The sequence below is a fragment of the Malus domestica genome, chromosome 04 (assembly GCF_042453785.1).
Source record: "Malus domestica chromosome 04, GDT2T_hap1".
Lineage (NCBI taxonomy): Eukaryota > Viridiplantae > Streptophyta > Magnoliopsida > Rosales > Rosaceae > Malus > Malus domestica.
In genome coordinates this window covers 3,139,459-3,158,388 of record NC_091664.1, presented here as the reverse complement: position 1 = coordinate 3,158,388, position 18,930 = coordinate 3,139,459, and the positions used below count along the sequence as shown (strand labels likewise).

Genomic DNA, 18,930 nt, shown 5'->3' with positions numbered 1-18,930 from the left:
TTTCTTTGCACCCACAATTTAGACTCCTATTATGTAACATTTCTAATTGTAAAATTTATACGAGGAAGACCGTTGTTACTCGTAAGTGAATTTGCATTCACCAAAAGCAACACAAGTTACATAAGCCACTAATCTATTCAATTGGATTTTTAAACTTAAAGAATAGTAATACAACTATTGCTTGTTTCAAGGGGATCGAAGGCTCAAAACACTAAGATCACACAACATAACTACAATAGGCCTGTGATCACATAAGCCCTTTGGTTTCAGATCACATCTAACCAAACACAAATACAACTTTATACAAATGCACAACGCCTTCAAAAGGTAGTGATTTTGGCACTCTCAGTTTAGCTTATTGCATTTAAATTGAGTATGTTATATACTTTGTAGTTTTGTTTATGGAATTATTGGTCCCTAGTCACCACTAATTTATTTATAAACTCTAGATTAAGATTGACAAATGGTGATTAGTGGAGGATTCATTAATCACAACACACATATATCTATACTTACTCATACCGAAAATATAAGATGTTTATCTAAAGATTTTACAACATTGAGGAAATTATCGTTTCAGATATTGAGAAATTTTTTTGCACCCACAATTTAGACTCCTATTATCTAACAGTTCTAATTGTCGTTTATAATATACGCCGGTGGAATCAAATCTTTAAGTTTATATTTTTTATGTGATTTTATTTTATTTTATTTTATTTTATTTTTTTGTATTAAAAACTAGGTTAGCATCAATATATATTACAAATTGTTTATTGGATTGTTTGTAGTTTTGTTTATGGAATTATTGGTCCCTAGTCAACACTAATTTATTTGTAAACTCTAGATTAAGATTGACAAATGGTGATTAGTGGAGGATTCATTAATCACAACACACATATAAATGTACTTACTCATACCGTAAATATAAGACATTTATCTAAAGATTTCACAACATTGAGGAAATTGTCATTTTGGTTATTGAGAAATTTCTTTGCACCCACAATTTAGACTCCTATTATGTAACAGTTCTAATTGTAAAATTTATACGATGAAGACCATTGTTATTCGTAAGTGAATTTGCATTCACCAAAAGCAACACAAGTTACATAAGCCACTAATCTATTCAACTGGATTTTTAAACTTAAAGAATAGTAACACAACTATTGCTTGTTTCAGGGGATCGAAGGCCCAAAACACTAAGATCACACAACATAACTACAATAGGCTTGCGATCACATAAGCCCTTTGGTTTCAAATCACATCTAACCAAACACAAATACAACTTTATACAAATGCACAACGCCTTCAAAAGGTAGTGATTTTGGCACTCTCAGTTTAGCTTCTCGCATTTAAATTGAGTATGTTATATATTAGTAGTTTTGTTTATGGAATTATTGGTCCCTAGTCACCACTAATTTATTTATCAACTCTAGATTAAGATTGACAAATGGTGATTAGTGGAGGATTCATTAATCACAACACACATATATCTATATTACTCGTACCGAAAATATAAGATGTTTATCTAAAGATTTCACAACATTGAGGAAATTGTCGTTTCAGTTATTGAGATTTTTTTTTTGCACCCACAATTTGGACTCCTATTATGTAACAGTTCTAATTGCCGTTTATAATATAAACCGGGGGAGTCAAATCTTTAAGTTTATACTTGTTATGTGATTTTTTTTTTTTTTTTTGTATTAAAAACTAGGTTAGCATCAATATATATTACAAATTGTTTATTGGATTGTTTGTAGTTTTGTTTATGGAATTATTGGTCCCTAGACACCACTAATTTATTTGTAAACTCTAGATTAAGATTGATAAATGGTGATTAGTGGAGGATTCATATTACATAACACACATATATTTGTACTTACTCGTACTGTAAATATAAGACATTTATCTAAAGATTTCACAACATTGAGGAAATTGTCATTTTGGTTATTGAGAAATTTCTTTGCACCCACAATTTAGACTCCTATTATGTAACAGTTCTAATTGTAAAATTTATAAGAATGAAGACCGTTGTTATTCGTAAGTGAATTTGCATTCACCAAAAGCAACACAAGTTACATAAGTCACTAATCTATTCAACTGGATTTTTAAACTTAAAGTATAGTAACACAACTATTGCTTGTTTCAAGGGGATCGAATGCCCAAAACACTAAGATCACTCAACATAACTACAATAGGCCTGCGATCACATAAGCCCTTTGGTTTTAGATCACATCTAACCAAACACAAATACAACTTTATACAAATGCACAATGCCTTCAAAAGGTAGTGATTTTGGCACTCTTAGTTTAGCTTCTCGCATTTAAATTGAGTATGTTATATACTTTGTACGTTCACATCACTATTAGACCAAGTCAGAGTTATCAAGAATTCAGCTCATGTTTAAACTCTAAAGTCTGTTATCTAGGAATGCAGTCCTTATCCAAGGATAACTCTGATAGGTCTAGATTATTTTAAATGTTTTAAAGTTTGTTTTCACAGATGTTGTATTATTCAAATTCAAAAATTGCCGTGTAAATAGGGATGATAAACCCCTGATGTAATATCAAGATTATTATAAATACTTGCAACCTATCAGTTGATGGGTATGCAAATTCTGAGCTGGAAACCTGAGAGTCCTAAAGTTTTACAATCACAACCGAAGTGTCAGAAGCTAAATTGAGAGTGCGAAAACCGCTATTGCAATCATTTAATGAGTCCCGGATCAAAAGAAACCCCAGTGGAAGGCAACCAAAGGTTCCCAGAGATGAAACCACTAACAGTGAAGGCTTGTGCAGCAACCGGTGTAAGTGATGCATGATACCCTGGCCACTGGACCCGACCCGAAGTTGAAGCCCCAGGCCCATAATTTGAATACTCACCATAATACAATGTATTTAAAGCAAACCCACCTGACCAAGGTGACCAACCAGCCTTACTGATTGAGTCATCCAAGTAAGACTGCATGATAACTGTTCTTGAATACTGCATCCATGGCCTCCCAAGATACGTCTCGTACTTGGATTTCACCGGAGCAAGGTCCGAAGCAGCCGAAATTTTGCAGTTGTGAATCGAAATTCCAGTGTTCTGATCCGGGCTAGTTCTGCCTTGTGCTGTGACAAAGTTTTTGAGACCGGTCGAAAAGGGTTTTCTTGCGTAAATGTTGCAATTTTGGAAAACTGCTGCTGAGTTTCCAAATATGAAATCAACTGTTCCGTAGATTTGGGTGTCTCTGTAGAACTGGCGCTTGGAATGAGTGTAGAGGGTGTCTTGGTAGCCAATGACGGAGCATCTAAAAATCACTGACTTATCCGCGCCGACCAGAAGGGCAACTGCTTGGTGCTTTGATGGATCGGCGCTGTTCATAAATGTTATGTCACGAGCTATAAATCCGTCTCCCATAGCAGCTGAAAACAGGGTTGTTCTTATGTTATGTGCCATGAGGACATGCAATTTTTATTAGGTAAGAGAAAATTTTCCTTCCAACTCTATTTGCCAAAAAAAATACGAAACACGAAATTAAAACCTTGATCATCCTTATGAGCATCACGTCTAACATTATAATTTAGGAAAATGGATATCGAAGGAAGGTGGTGGATTTAAGCAAGAAAAGAAAGAATTTTAATAGAACCAACCATTCCTTTTTGTGATTTCATTTCTTTTCTATTTGATGTTGATGTTGATGTTAGTGTATAGACATGTGATGAACTGCCCTTTTTATATTTTCTTGTCTTTTTTTTTTGGGTAAAAGATTGTTTACTACCCTCATGTTTCGTGGTTTTCAACATTTAGTACATCAAGTTTTTTTCGTCCCAGAGTCATACCTAAAGTGTTAATTTTGGGACAGTCTCATACATCCGGTAGTCCAACGATTAATTCTCCCGTTTAGTGATGACGTGGCGCCCATGTGGACAATGACTGGGCACCATGTGTCATTAAAAATATTAAAATAATTAATTAAAAAAAACCATCCCTCCCCCCCCCCCCCCCGCCGCCAACCCAGAAGAAGGAGGAAGAACAAAAAAAAACAAAAAGCCGAATCTGCAAACTAGAAGAAGGAGGAACAAGAAGAAGAAGGAAAAAAAAACAAAAAATGAGTCTGCAACCCAGAAGAAGGAGGATGAAGAAGAAGAAGAAGGAAAAAACCCAAAAAGCCGAATCTGCAACCCAGAAGAAGAAGAAGAAGAAGGAAAAGAAAAAAATGAATCTGCAACCCAGAAGAAGGAGGAGGATGAAGAAGAAGGAAAACAAAAAACAAAAAAAAACAAAACGAATCTGCAACCCAGAAAAAAGGAGGAGGAAGAAGAAGGAGGAAGAGGAAGAAGAAGAAGAAGAAGGAAAAAAAAAACAAAAACAAAAAATTGAATTTGCAACCCAGAGGAAGAAGAAGAAGAAGGGAGGGAGAGGGTAAGGGTGCGGGGAAGATGAAGGTTTTTTTTTTAAATATATATATAATTATATTTATTTATTTAATAAATAATTTATTTTTAATTTCCATGTGGATGACACGTGACGCCCAGTCATTATCCACATGGACGTCATGTCACAATTAACGGGAGACTTAATAGTTTGACTAACGGATGTATGAGACTGTACCAAAATTTACACTTTAGGTATGACTCTGGGATGAAAAAAATTTGATGTACTAAATGTTGAAAACCACGAAACATGAGGGTAGTAAACAGTCTTTTACCCTTTTCTTTTTTTTTTATGGATAATAATGCTTGTTTTTCCTCCATAGAGAATCTTCTCATCCTCCATTTATGATTAATGTATATTTGACGTACAGACTTCATAATCGAAATTGTTCATATGCATCAAACAAATTGACAGTTCATCACAACGATGCTACTTGTTATCAAAATCATTGATTAGTTTACACACATATGGATAACTAAATGATATCAAATTGAATGATTTTTTGCAAATGTAATTTATAAATGATGATAAAGAAAATGATTAGATGTAATATTTTAGCTGACTAACTAACATTGATTGGTCTCCCACTGTAATGTGGGAGCTACGATTGAGACCGTTGCTCCCTCGCAAACGAGAGATTTTTAAGTGTGATCGGCACATGGAATGGTACATCACGTGTCACTATACAAATAGTGAGATATATGTGTTAAAAAGTTAATAACTTAAAAAATAAAATTTCCCACCACTTGCATAAAAACACGTGGTGTACCACCCGTGTTCCTGTCACAATGAAAAATCCTCACGGACAGACCAGTTAATCTGAATTGTCAAAGAAAGGTTCTAATAAGATGAGTGGTAGCAAACCCTATAATTTTTTCTTTATAATTTTATTTTTAATATTATCTTTCAACGAGTATAAAATCATAATAATTTTCTTTTAAAACTAAGTTTTGTAAATAATTTTGGTGAGTGAGAATAGAACCAGTCACTAAATATTAGTTTTTCTCTAACAGTTTTGATTTTTTTTTTTACAAAAGTTATTATTATTAAGGAAGTTCAAAAAGATCACAATAATTAAAGAGGGGAAAGTTTTGAACTTGAACCACACATTACTTGTTATGATTTTATTTTTTGATATAGAACCAAATTATCTTTTCACCATTTTTTATAATAAAATTTTTTTTGTTAACAGGTAGTTTACATATTTTATAATTTGACAAAATAAAAAAGCCATATATTTTAAATAAATAAATAAAGAAGAGGAAATTCTCTTATTAATTAGAAGCAAAAAAAAACCTAAAAAAGAGGGAAATTTGATATGTTCTTACCAACTGTGGCAGACTGGAAAGTGGTCCAACCATCATCAGAGTTCCTATCGCCGACAATAATCGTCGTCCCCAAACCATCACCAATTAACATAACGTTCTTCTGCTTCGTTGGTATTTTAATATATTCATGATAAGTCCCAGCTTTTACATGAATTACAGATCTGCCACCTCCTCCACTCTCAGCCAATGAGGCCACCAACCCAAGTGCTTCACCGATACTCTTGTGCGTACCACTCCCATCCAAAGCCACCACAGTATGTGCTTCTAAGTCACCCACAGAAGCTTCTAGAAGCTTTCTCTCAGCGCCGGACACCCAACTCGGAAAATCATCCGACAACAGCCTCCGGCCACCGACAATGTTACTAGGGTTTTTGTTTTGGGCCTGCTTTGGTGACCTACTAGTGAGCATGAAAAGTGACAGGGAGTTACTTATGAATTGGTTCATATTTTGAGCTGAAGTCTCCATAGCGCCCTTGTCTACCACAGACTTATCACTCTCAAGGCTGTCTAGACAAGTTTCTTGATTGGTAAGAGCAGCACTGAGCCAACTTTGGATATCGTCGTCAGTGTGGCCATAGGCGCTTTTGGTACTGTCGTATTTGAGTATGACATTATCGAGTAAATCGATACTGTCCTCGAGCAGCTCGAGGCAGTCGTTGATGCCTCCAAGCGAGTGTGTTTGATGAGAGGTTTGACGATGGGAAATGGTAAGATTATAGGTAAGAGCGGAAGCCAAACGAGCCTTTATAATGCTGAAGTCGACTGAGTGGACAAAGAGGCCTTCAAGGGTTTGAGGGGGTGGTTTAGTAATTGTAGTACTATTACTTGTTTTGGAGATGAAAATGGATTCACAAGCTGCTTGGTGAGGGGTATGTTTGCAAAAAGATACAATATTGTTGGCTACTTTGGATGGTCCTACTCTGGAGAATTTGGAGAAATGGGATGGTGAAGAAGCCTGATTAGCTTCTGCTGATAGTAGTGAGATTTCTATGATCAAGGACATGGTTAGAAAGAAAGTGTGAGTTTTGCTTCTATCTTCTCCATTGGAGGAACTCAGTATTGTAAACATGCTTAAAAGAGAGGTATTAGAGAATCTAGAGAGATTTGTACGCATGTTACCAGTTAGCTTGGTTACTTATATATACACAATAATACAATATATAGGGCCTTTAGTTTCGTGTCACCTTATGACTTGTTAGGGGAATATGTAAAAGCTTTCATTTCAGTGTTCGGTTAGAGGCTGACTAATAATTAAATCAATTTGGTTTCAACTTAATTACCTGTGCAGCCTGGCACACTACAATACAATCAAATCGATATTGTCCAACTTCACTAATTGCACAGTTCCATCGATGTTGAGTTTTATTATAAAAATGTCTTAATGCAATTAACAGTGAAACCATTTAAAATTACGTTGTAGTTTATTCAAGTTTTCGATTTGAAATTGCGTATTCTTCAGCAAAATAAAGTTGACTTTGGTAGCTGTATACTCTAGATGTGATTATTGTCACCATTATTGATCACTAATTCCTAATATATTGTTTAGAAAGAACCTTGTCTAGTATTTGGGTCCCTACACATATATACATACCAATTTAATTTGTGCATGTAACCAAATGATGGAAAGTGAACAATGAAGTTAATTAATAATATAATTTGCGTATTAATTTATCACTAGCTAGTACTTGATCAGTTTGTTACGAACTAAGGAACTAAAACTTGCATGCATTTTTTTCGTTATATTTATTTAATTAATATTTAGGGTTTTCAGTATTTAATTCTTCCATGCAAGTGGAGTGGAGTAGGTTTTGATTACTGCCTACGTACAAATTTCTCTAGTCATGATTATATATAACCATAACCAGATTAAGAAGATTTTAATTCTAATTAAGCAAGTTGGCACAGGCTGTTAGCTAGCTAGCTACCAAGGTTTCTTAATCACTACGTACGTTTATGTCGCTACTATCAGATTAAGCTGCAGAAGAAAAAAAATAGTTACACCAAAATAAATAATCCACCTCTTATAACGCTTGCTTTAAGGTTTTAGCACTGGCAAAATCTTCTTATGACAATATTGATTTCTAATTAATATATAAGAGCATCTCCAATGAAAGGTGCAAAATGCTTTGAAATGGACGTTTATATGCTTTGATCTCCAACGAGAGATCTGTAAAACACCAATATTGGCCAAAAGATGTAAATAAAATGAAAATTTACATATTTTTTAACATCTTTTGGATGTGAGCTTCGTAGTTAAAGAGAGAAAGATAAATGGAATCCCAAATTTTCATCTCTCTCATTAGAATAGAACTAAATTATACATCTCTTAAAAATGTAAAGTGAGATGTAAATGTATTTTTTGCATCTCAAATTTGCATCTTCCAAATGCCCTAATATAGTATAATCTCTGATTTCTTGATCATAGTTGATTAGGAAAGCTAACCAAACTTTTTGCCCAAAGTGGAAGCGAAATTTCCACTAAGCCAGCCGAACTCTGTATGCGGCAAACTTTACTACAAAGAACATATATCTTCATCCTGTCTTTTTCTTTTTGTTAGTTTGCAAAATAAAATTATAAGACCCATGAGATCATCCTTAGCATCTGCCAGGCTGGCCTTCTCCAAGTAATTTTTAAGTAGGGTAGTGTTATTCACGCTCATTTTTACTTCTCACACACTCTTCTCAATTTCTAACCGTCAGATCGAATAAATTGAAGAAGATCAATGGCCAAAAATTAAAAAGGATGCATAAGACATAAAAAAATAAGTGTGTATATAGTATACTATCCTCGAAGTATGATGGTTACGCGGTATTATAAGTTCAATGATTTTAGATTTAGATTTCAAATAGGGAATTTGTTGGCGACATTCGAATCACACACTTTTTTGCTTTTGTTTTTTTTCTACAAGCAGGGATTACTGTATGATGATTTTGCATAAGAATTAAAGTGGCAATAATAGCTCCTTGAAATACAAGTACATGTACATTACAAAATTTTAATATGTTGTGTTACAGTCACAAATAGTTGTTTGCGACTGTTTTGTAGGATATATTGTTTTTTGGAGAAATTAGGTTTATATCCTTTTTTTTGCTATTCCATTGATTAAAATCTTATTCATTTTCAATTTTTGATCAAGGTTCTTGGGTATTAATAACATCATTAATTATTTGAATAATAAAATATTTTTATTTTTAAATATATTCCTTTAGTGTTAAAAATGTTACAATTAGTATATTTATATTTATGGCTAAAAATTTTATCATATATTTTTATTTTTAGTTTGTACCTATTTTTAATTTGTATCAATTTTTTTTTCATTTTTAATTTGTACCCATATATTAGTTTCTTTTTGCGCCCATATTTTTTAAAGTTTTATTTGTGTTTGTACCCATGTGTATACCGTCACGTGACATTGTATATTTAATCAATAATAGAAAAATTACATATGGTATATTTGACACACCCCGTCCCGAAGGAGGGCATGCTGGCCGTCACGTGAGAGTGACGTAACCATTTGCACAGTACGGAAGCTTTAAGATACAATTTAAATTGATACACCCGAAGGTGAGTCCTAATTTTGTCCAATCTGTCAGAACACCGTCGAATTCCTCGTAGTCACCACACCTTTGTGATTCCTGAACCTGGAGGGGCGCAAAACCAAAATTGAGTGGGTCAGTAAAACAATTCTTTTCCAAATCCAAACATTTCTCAAAACGTTGTAACCCCTCTCCGTAAAACCTGTATACTTTCCCAGAAATGTAAAATATAAATATACATATATATTCTCAAAACTTCATTTTTACTATCTCAACATTATCTCTTTATCAATCATGCCATACCATGTCATCTCAACATTTCTCATATTAATTATGCCATGCCACATCATCTCAACAGTAATAAGGTATGAATGCATCAACATAATCATATCAGGTGCAAGAAAGTAATCAACCGTAGGCCCTCTAATAGCCCTGTACGGTTGAACCTAGAGCTCAAAATCTATCATTATCACTCTACCGGAGTCACCTCTGTGACCCGTCCGGCCTTCTGCACACAAGTTACGCTCTAGTGCTTCTCATAAATCATCTGTGCACATAATCTAAGGTCACCCACCAGTCGGAATCTCACTAACACTCTCGCGACTGGTCTGTCGTACCCACTCCGCGTGGACTGTACGACTAGCATCTACTTGGATCCAAGGCGAGCGTGCGATGCGGTGAATACTATAAGCACTAAACCATGGTGCAGGATTTGAGCTCAATATATATCATCATCATCATAACAGTAATTAAATACTCACCTGTGCGTCCACCGCACCATTTCATACATATGCATCATAAATCAATTCTTACTTGTGCGTCCACCGCACCAATTCATACATATGCATCATAAATCAATTCTTACTTGTGCGTCCACCGCACCAATTCATACATATGCATCATATATTAATTCATGCATGGCATTTCAACTCACATTTCTATATACTTTTCATATCAATTCTATGCATGGTATTTCACTTCCCGTTTTTCCACATAACTCATATGCATTTCATTTTAAACATATTTTCATTTCAATTCAATTTCTGGGAAACGTCAAGTATATATATATATTCGGAAAACAAAACTGCCCACTCACCTGGAGTTCATCCAACAACTCCCTAGCACAATACGCCAAGGCGTCATGACGATCGGCGCCTAAAACAATAATCAATTCCAACCTCAGAATTCATATCGATAGAATATATAACTTATATAAAATACGTCACTACGTAGATTGATCCGGAAGATCCACCCCTCAGATTTTAAATCCATAACTTCCAGAGGTCCACATTATACCTCTAGGACAACATCCTAAAATTTCATTACCATCCAACGGTCGGATCTCCGTCAATTTCCAAAACTAAGTGACGGTTAACATTTTATATTATGGACTTACAATTCCAATTCCGGAAGATCCGTAACTCGGATTCCCAATCCGTAAGTTCCAATAATCCTCAAATATTACGTATTATAACGTATCAAAGTTTGGTGATGATCCAACGGTCAGATCATCAATTCACATTTTCACCTAAATGTGAAAACTATAAAACGTTATTTGAACACCTAACCAACAATCTTCAATAACTTTCTCATACGGTGTTCAATTTAGGTATATGAATATACCACAGTGATCTACTCGACGTCACGGACGTCGACATATTTTTAAAATAATTTTATTTTTATTTTTTATTTTTACTGTAGCACCTTCTTCTTCCTTGGGTCGCCGGACTGGTTTTTCCGGCGGCCGTTTTCCGGGCAGTTTTTCAAATTGCCATAACTTTGTCATTTCTCAACGAAATCAAGTGATTCAAAAACGAAAGTTGTAGCCCTTGAAGAGACAAAGAGAATGGTACCTTGCACAACACCTAGTTCGCCGTGGTTTGGCCGGAAACTGCCTCGAAAGCCTCGGAGGTCGCCGGAAACTGGGTATTTTTCAAATGAGTATAACTTCTTCAATACTCAACGAAATTGAGTGAAACAAAAAGGAAAGTTGTAGTACTTGACGAGACGAAGAGATTGATACCTACCTCAACTCCTAAATCGCCGGGGATTCGCCGGAAAATGCCTCGAAAGCTCCGGCCAAACTTTGAACTTGTCGATCTCCGTGTTTTTACGTCCAAAAACTTCCAACGAAGCACTCCGAGCTTCCTTGGGACTTCCTAAAGCTCACTATGAGCTTGGTTTGGCCTAAAACACAACCAATTCAAAGCTCATGAACAGTACACATTCACGGTAACTTTAGAAACTAGGGTTTTCGAAGTGAAACTTACTTGAAATGGGTATCATCGTGATCGTATGGTCTTCAGGAGTACGATGGCACTCTTAAATCCGTCGTTGGTGGAAGTTTAGGGTGTTTTTGTGGTGGTCTTGGTGGTTGCCGTGTGTTCGAGAGGGTGAGAGAGAGAGATCTGAAATGGAAGAAGAAGAGAGAGAAGGAAAGGTTACGGGTTTTAGGGAGTGCTTTGAGGTATGAGGATCCCACCTTAACCCAAACACAACATTACAACCTAGTTTTAGTCCCTAACACAAATTAACCATAGTTTAGGAACTTTAAATAAAACAAATGTCATCTCTTTACACACCTTAATCTCGTTTAAGGTCATTTTTGAAATTTCACGTCCTCGGAATGAAAAATCCCGGGACGGGCTGTGACAATCTTCCCTCCTTATAGAATTTCGTCCCTGAAATTCCAGCAACCAACTAAATCAACCATACTCATACAATAGCCTCGGGTAAATCTCTCTCATCCGATTCTCTTTCTCCCACGTAATTTCTTCCACCGAATAATTTCTTCACAAAACTTTTACCACTTACCCTGTTTTAATTCTTAGGACCTTCTTTTTCCAATCCAAAGTCGTCCTTGGTTCCTTATCAAGTCGAATCCAATTTAATTCTCAATAGTTGCACCATAATTCCATGAGACGACTCTGTCACTTAGTGACAACGCATCGAACACAAAATACATTAAGTACCGTTGCCCTGTCTGGGAAAAAGTTATTACTCAGCACTGGAGTAATTGTACTAACTTGGTACATTGATCAACTATCACTTCAAATTCGATCATAACCATCCTATGTACAAGGAAACTTGTACACATAATCCAAAGTAATATCTTTCCATTTCCACTGCGAAACAGAAAATAGTTATCTCAATCCAAAGGTTTATCTCTTTCTGCCTCAATCTGCTGACCAAATAAAACTGTCGAATGGTATGATAAATCTTATTACTTTTGGAATATTGCAGAAGTTGAACAGTGAACTTCGTCCAATATTTGCTTGCTTCAAATCCTCAGCATTAGGCACATACTTTTTGTTTTCTTGTATCCACATATCATTTGATTCACGAATCATGTACTCATTCTTAACTTTACTTTAGTTGGTTTCCAATCCACAAGAAGATAACCATGGCAAGCGTACCAGATATTAATTCTTACTGCAGTCTTCGTATCAAGTGCTTCAGTTACAACAATTCACGATCGCCCTGATCGTACAATCATAATCACTAAGTAATTCAATCCACCCTTGTTGCCTCATATCAAAATCCTTCCAAGTAATGGATATTGAAGACTCTTTTGATTTGTAAAATCTTGCATTCTTATCAAATATAATGCCTTCATAACTTCACAGCAAGAATGGTAATCATGACTTCCAAGTCACCCGTAGGGTAATTCATCTCATGAGGTTCCTTTTATCGTGAAACGTATGCAATCACCCTAACATTTGCATCAACATGCCTCCAATACCATTCAAGAAACATCACTAAAAATTTATGATTACCACTATTCTCTGGGAATACCAAAATACGTGCATGAGTGAGGAAATACTTCAGTTGTTGAATCCTTTGCTTACAATTCCTTCCCACTCATACCTAACCTCTTTTCTCAACAGTCTCGTCAATGACAAAGCAATGACTGAAAAATCTTTCACAACCATCCAAGATAGCCTGGTAAGCTAAGAAATTCCAAATCTCAATTACGACTCGTGGTTGTTCCAAATTTTAATTTCTGTTACCTTTTAAGGATTCACTTGAATACCTTAAGAATATATAACAAATCTTAGAATGCCACCTGATTCATCTAACTTTAGCATTTGCTACACTTAGCATACAACCGACATTCTTCCAATCTTTGTTCCACCGACTTAATACGTTTACATGCTCTACTCTGGCTCAGAATATGCCAGAATATCTTCAATGAAAATGATATCAATCTATCAAGGCATTATTGGAATACTTCATCCATCAACTCATAAAACAGCATGAGTATCCATATAGCATCACCAAACTTCATAAAAACTATAACAAGTCCAGAAAACCATCTTATGATCAACGTCACTTATAATATTCAATTGGTAGTAACCAGATCTCAATTCAATCTTTGAATCTTCGCAATTACTTTTGAGCTGGTTAAATAAACATCAGTACATCACCATGGATAACGGTTCTCAATCGTTACCCGACTCCATTATCTATAATCAAGGAATAGTCTTTAAAGTCCATTTTCTTTCTCACCAACAAACTGGTGCTCCTCAACAGTGTTGTACTAGGTTGAATAAAACTTTTATCAACCAATTCTTTCAACTGAATTTCCAATTCCCTTAACTCATCATGAACCAATCTCCAATATAAATTTATACCTGGCAACAAATCAATAATGAACCTCATATCTCTGCCTGAAGACAATCCAGGTATACTTTCAGAGAAGACATCAAGAAAAGTCTAACCCTTTCGACATTATTCACACTACTCCAAACAACATCATTTAGCACCACATGAGCTAAGTATTTTTGACAGCTTTTCGAAAACAATCTCTTTGCTCTCACAGCATAAATAACGGCCTGACTCAATCCACTTTGCATACTTACAAAAGTAATCTCTGTTCATCCAGATCGATGGAAAGTACTGGTTTCCCATAACATTTCGTCTTGTCACAATTATAACCAACCAATCTAATGGAACAGAATTAACTGATACAATATATATTTTATTATTATTAAGCATTCCAAATAAGTACAATACTAACATAAAATAATCTACCGGGTTGCTTGCTTAACGAATCCACGAATGAGTTATTAATATTACGGTCTGCAGCCCGCAATACTGATAAATCATCGTTGTCTCGATAAGTAGGCAACCACTCTCAAAGATATAACATTACTATTTTGTCACTCAATGCAAAATATACATACACTCATCTCAACTACATTTATTTACTACTCTCAAGGTAATAACAATCATAATAAAATATATATATATATATATATATCAACCGGAGTCAACTAGAATGACTTGTACGGCTGATTCAACAATTATCTCAATAATGCGTCGGCCAGATCCACTCCGCGTGGTCGGTACGGCCGAGCCTATAACTCACCAATTTCTCATGTGTCAGTCAAATCCACCTCTCGTGGTCTGTACGGCTGAACATATAACTCATCAAATCTCTCTGTACCCACGGTCAATCCGACCAAACTACTAAGTTCATAAACTTGCTGAATCGACACTACGATGTCATAGAAAATTGTTGGGTACAACTGATTCTAGGGACGATTCACAACTCTGTGTCCCTTCTGTTCACATAAACACATTCATTAATTTCACATTTCCCAAAGTGTTAATTTTGTACCTGCTGCACAAAGTACATTTCCTTTACTCGAGACACCTTGTCTCAAATATCTGGGATTACCAGTATATCCATCACTTTTACTCTGACCAGCGACATTAAAACCTCAGCTGGAAGAATTAACTCTAGCTTCACTTCTTTCGAAGCTCTGAATCTTTCTATATCCTTGATATGACGAATCATTAACTTTATCGTCAACTTCCTTGATTCACATTTGCAAACTCTTGCTTACTACCATCGATAAATGCCGGAGGGATAAACTTTTCCTTAAAAAATTTTAAATCGGCTGATTCCTCTGGTGACAACAATTAACATTCCTGTTTCCACCAGGATACAATTTCATACCCAAAACCAGGTAGTCGTCTCGACCCACCTGTCAGAAGGAAGATTCCTTTGACTTGCATAATCTGAAACATCTTTTCCAAATGGTTAAACCGTTACTTCGCTCCCTCAGGTTCATCATTTCATAAGGTGATTCAAATTCAACTCATAACCCGTCTTAAAATGTCCATTTTGATAATATACTGAATCACCATAATAATAGTTTCCCCCAAACCGCTAAATCAGGGAGACTAAATTCCTCTAACTACGTGGTTTGCTACGAGGCGGTGTAGTTCTGACAGAATTCACTATAAACTTCTCAAGATGTCCAAGATTGCAACCATGCTCTGATACCAACTGACACACCCCGTCCCGAAGGAGGGCATGCTGGCCGTCACGTGAGAGTGACGTAACCATTTGCACAGTACGGAAGCTTTAAGATACAATTTAAATTGATACACCCGAAGGTGAGTCCTAATTTTGTCCAATCTGTCAGAACACCGTCGAATTCCTCGTAGTCACCACACCTTTGTGATTCCTGAACCTGGAGGGGCGCAAAACCAAAATTGAGTGGGTCAGTAAAACAATTCTTTTCCAAATCCAAACATTTCTCAAAACGTTGTAACCCCTCTCCGTAAAACCTGTATACTTTCCCAGAAATGTAAAATATAAATATACATATATATTCTCAAAACTTCATTTTTACTATCTCAACATTATCTCTTTATCAATCATGCCATACCATGTCATCTCAACATTTCTCATATTAATTATGCCATGCCACATCATCTCAACAGTAATAAGGTATGAATGCATCAACATAATCATATCAGGTGCAAGAAAGTAATCAACCGTAGGCCCTCTAATAGCCCTGTACGGTTGAACCTAGAGCTCAAAATCTATCATTATCACTCTACCGGAGTCACCTCTGTGACCCGTCCGGCCTTCTGCACACAAGTTACGCTCTAGTGCTTCTCATAAATCATCTGTGCACATAATCTAAGGTCACCCACCAGTCGGAATCTCACTAACACTCTCGCGACTGGTCTGTCGTACCCACTCCGCGTGGACTGTACGACTAGCATCTACTTGGATCCAAGGCGAGCGTGCGATGCGGTGAATACTATAAGCACTAAACCATGGTGCAGGATTTGAGCTCAATATATATCATCATCATCATAACAGTAATTAAATACTCACCTGTGCGTCCACCGCACCATTTCATACATATGCATCATAAATCAATTCTTACTTGTGCGTCCACCGCACCAATTCATACATATGCATCATAAATCAATTCTTACTTGTGCGTCCACCGCACCAATTCATACATATGCATCATATATTAATTCATGCATGGCATTTCAACTCACATTTCTATATACTTTTCATATCAATTCTATGCATGGTATTTCACTTCCCGTTTTTCCACATAACTCATATGCATTTCATTTTAAACATATTTTCATTTCAATTCAATTTCTGGGAAACGTCAAGTATATATATATATTCGGAAAACAAAACTGCCCACTCACCTGGAGTTCATCCAACAACTCCCTAGCACAATACGCCAAGGCGTCATGACGATCGGCGCCTAAAACAATAATCAATTCCAACCTCAGAATTCATATCGATAGAATATATAACTTATATAAAATACGTCACTACGTAGATTGATCCGGAAGATCCACCCCTCAGATTTTAAATCCATAACTTCCAGAGGTCCACATTATACCTCTAGGACAACATCCTAAAATTTCATTACCATCCAACGGTCGGATCTCCGTCAATTTCCAAAACTAAGTGACGGTTAACATTTTATATTATGGACTTACAATTCCAATTCCGGAAGATCCGTAACTCGGATTCCCAATCCGTAAGTTCCAATAATCCTCAAATATTACGTATTATAACGTATCAAAGTTTGGTGATGATCCAACGGTCAGATCATCAATTCACATTTTCACCTAAATGTGAAAACTATAAAACGTTATTTGAACACCTAACCAACAATCTTCAATAACTTTCTCATACGGTGTTCAATTTAGGTATATGAATATACCACAGTGATCTACTCGACGTCACGGACGTCGACATATTTTTAAAATAATTTTATTTTTATTTTTTATTTTTACTGTAGCACCTTCTTCTTCCTTGGGTCGCCGGACTGGTTTTTCCGGCGGCCGTTTTCCGGGCAGTTTTTCAAATTGCCATAACTTTGTCATTTCTCAACGAAATCAAGTGATTCAAAAACGAAAGTTGTAGCCCTTGAAGAGACAAAGAGAATGGTACCTTGCACAACACCTAGTTCGCCGTGGTTTGGCCGGAAACTGCCTCGAAAGCCTCGGAGGTCGCCGGAAACTGGGTATTTTTCAAATGAGTATAACTTCTTCAATACTCAACGAAATTGAGTAAAACAAAAAGGAAAGTTGTAGTACTTGACGAGACGAAGAGATTGATACCTACCTCAACTCCTAAATCGCCGGGGATTCGCCGGAAAATGCCTCGAAAGCTCCGGCCAAACTTTGAACTTGTCGATCTCCGTGTTTTTACGTCCAAAAACTTCCAACGAAGCACTCCGAGCTTCCTTGGGACTTCCTAAAGCTCACTATGAGCTTGGTTTGGCCTAAAACACAACCAATTCAAAGCTCATGAACAGTACACATTCACGGTAACTTTAGAAACTAGGGTTTTCGAAGTGAAACTTACTTGAAATGGGTATCATCGTGATCGTATGGTCTTCAGGAGTACGATGGCACTCTTAAATCCGTCGTTGGTGGAAGTTTAGGGTGTTTTTGTGGTGGTCTTGGTGGTTGCCGTGTGTTCGAGAGGGTGAGAGAGAGAGATCTGAAATGGAAGAAGAAGAGAGAGAAGGAAAGGTTACGGGTTTTAGGGAGTGCTTTGAGGTATGAGGATCCCACCTTAACCCAAACACAACATTACAACCTAGTTTTAGTCCCTAACACAAATTAACCATAGTTTAGGAACTTTAAATAAAACAAATGTCATCTCTTTACACACCTTAATCTCGTTTAAGGTCATTTTTGAAATTTCACGTCCTCGGAATGAAAAATCCCGGGACGGGCTGTGACAATATTTATGTTTTATGCCTAAACTTTGTATCATATATTTATATTTTTAGTTTGTACCCACTTTTAATTTACAACATTTTTTTAAATTTGTAGTATTTTCTTTTTAGTTTTATTTATACCCATGTATTAATTTCTTAGCGCCTATATTTTAAAAAAAATCATTTGTACTCATAATTTTTTAATCTTTTATCTGTACCCTAATTTATTTATAATGTACCCATTCTTCTTTATTAATGTACCACTTTGTTATATGTGAAATGTACCAATTTTTTTGTAAAATGTACCAATTTTTTTAACACTATGGATACATTCTTTTGCCATTTATTATTTCTTATTTTTACATAGTTTTTATCCATTTATTCAATTAAAACGTTTGAATTTTTTTATTGTAACCATTTCTAATAGTATTATAATGAGGGATTTTAAATTTATAGGATTATAAATCTCATAAAATATCAAACCATTAATGTCAAAACTATAAAAATATTAATATTAATTGTAAAATAATGAGGTGTACAAAGTCAAGGGACTTTGATCAAACTTTGAATATCATTAAGATTTTAGTCAAAGAATGTTAAGGATTAGGGACCGCATCCAAAGTATCCCTTGTTTTTTT

At 35.6% G+C, this 18,930-nt stretch overlaps 1 protein-coding gene and 1 long non-coding RNA gene across 3 annotated transcripts in view; both read right to left on the bottom strand.

Annotated features, from left to right (window-relative positions):
• Positions 1-15,987, bottom strand: part of LOC139194891 (uncharacterized) — a 60,878-nt gene extending 44,891 nt beyond the window's left edge. Inside the window, exons 1-5 of one of the 2 annotated variants that reach the window (XR_011579639.1) lie at positions 11,552-15,987; positions 11,309-11,468; positions 11,135-11,203; positions 10,378-10,436; positions 9,189-9,386 (exon numbers count right to left, since the gene is read on the bottom strand). This is a non-coding gene — a long non-coding RNA (uncharacterized lncRNA). Of the gene's footprint in view, positions 1-9,140; positions 9,387-10,377; positions 10,437-11,134; positions 11,204-11,308; positions 11,469-11,551 lie in introns of those variants that run through there. The other variant, XR_011579638.1, reaches the window with a different exon arrangement.
• LOC103431525 (probable pectinesterase/pectinesterase inhibitor 35) lies at positions 2,525-6,871 on the bottom strand. Its single transcript, XM_029100861.2, has 2 exons — positions 5,745-6,871; positions 2,525-3,404 (listed from the first exon to the last, which is right to left on the bottom strand). The coding sequence occupies exons 1-2, from the start codon at positions 6,856-6,858 to the stop codon at positions 2,704-2,706; spliced, it is 1,815 nt and encodes a 604-aa protein (XP_028956694.2). The 5' UTR covers positions 6,859-6,871; the 3' UTR covers positions 2,525-2,703.
• Positions 15,988-18,930: the final 2,943 nt, after the last annotated feature.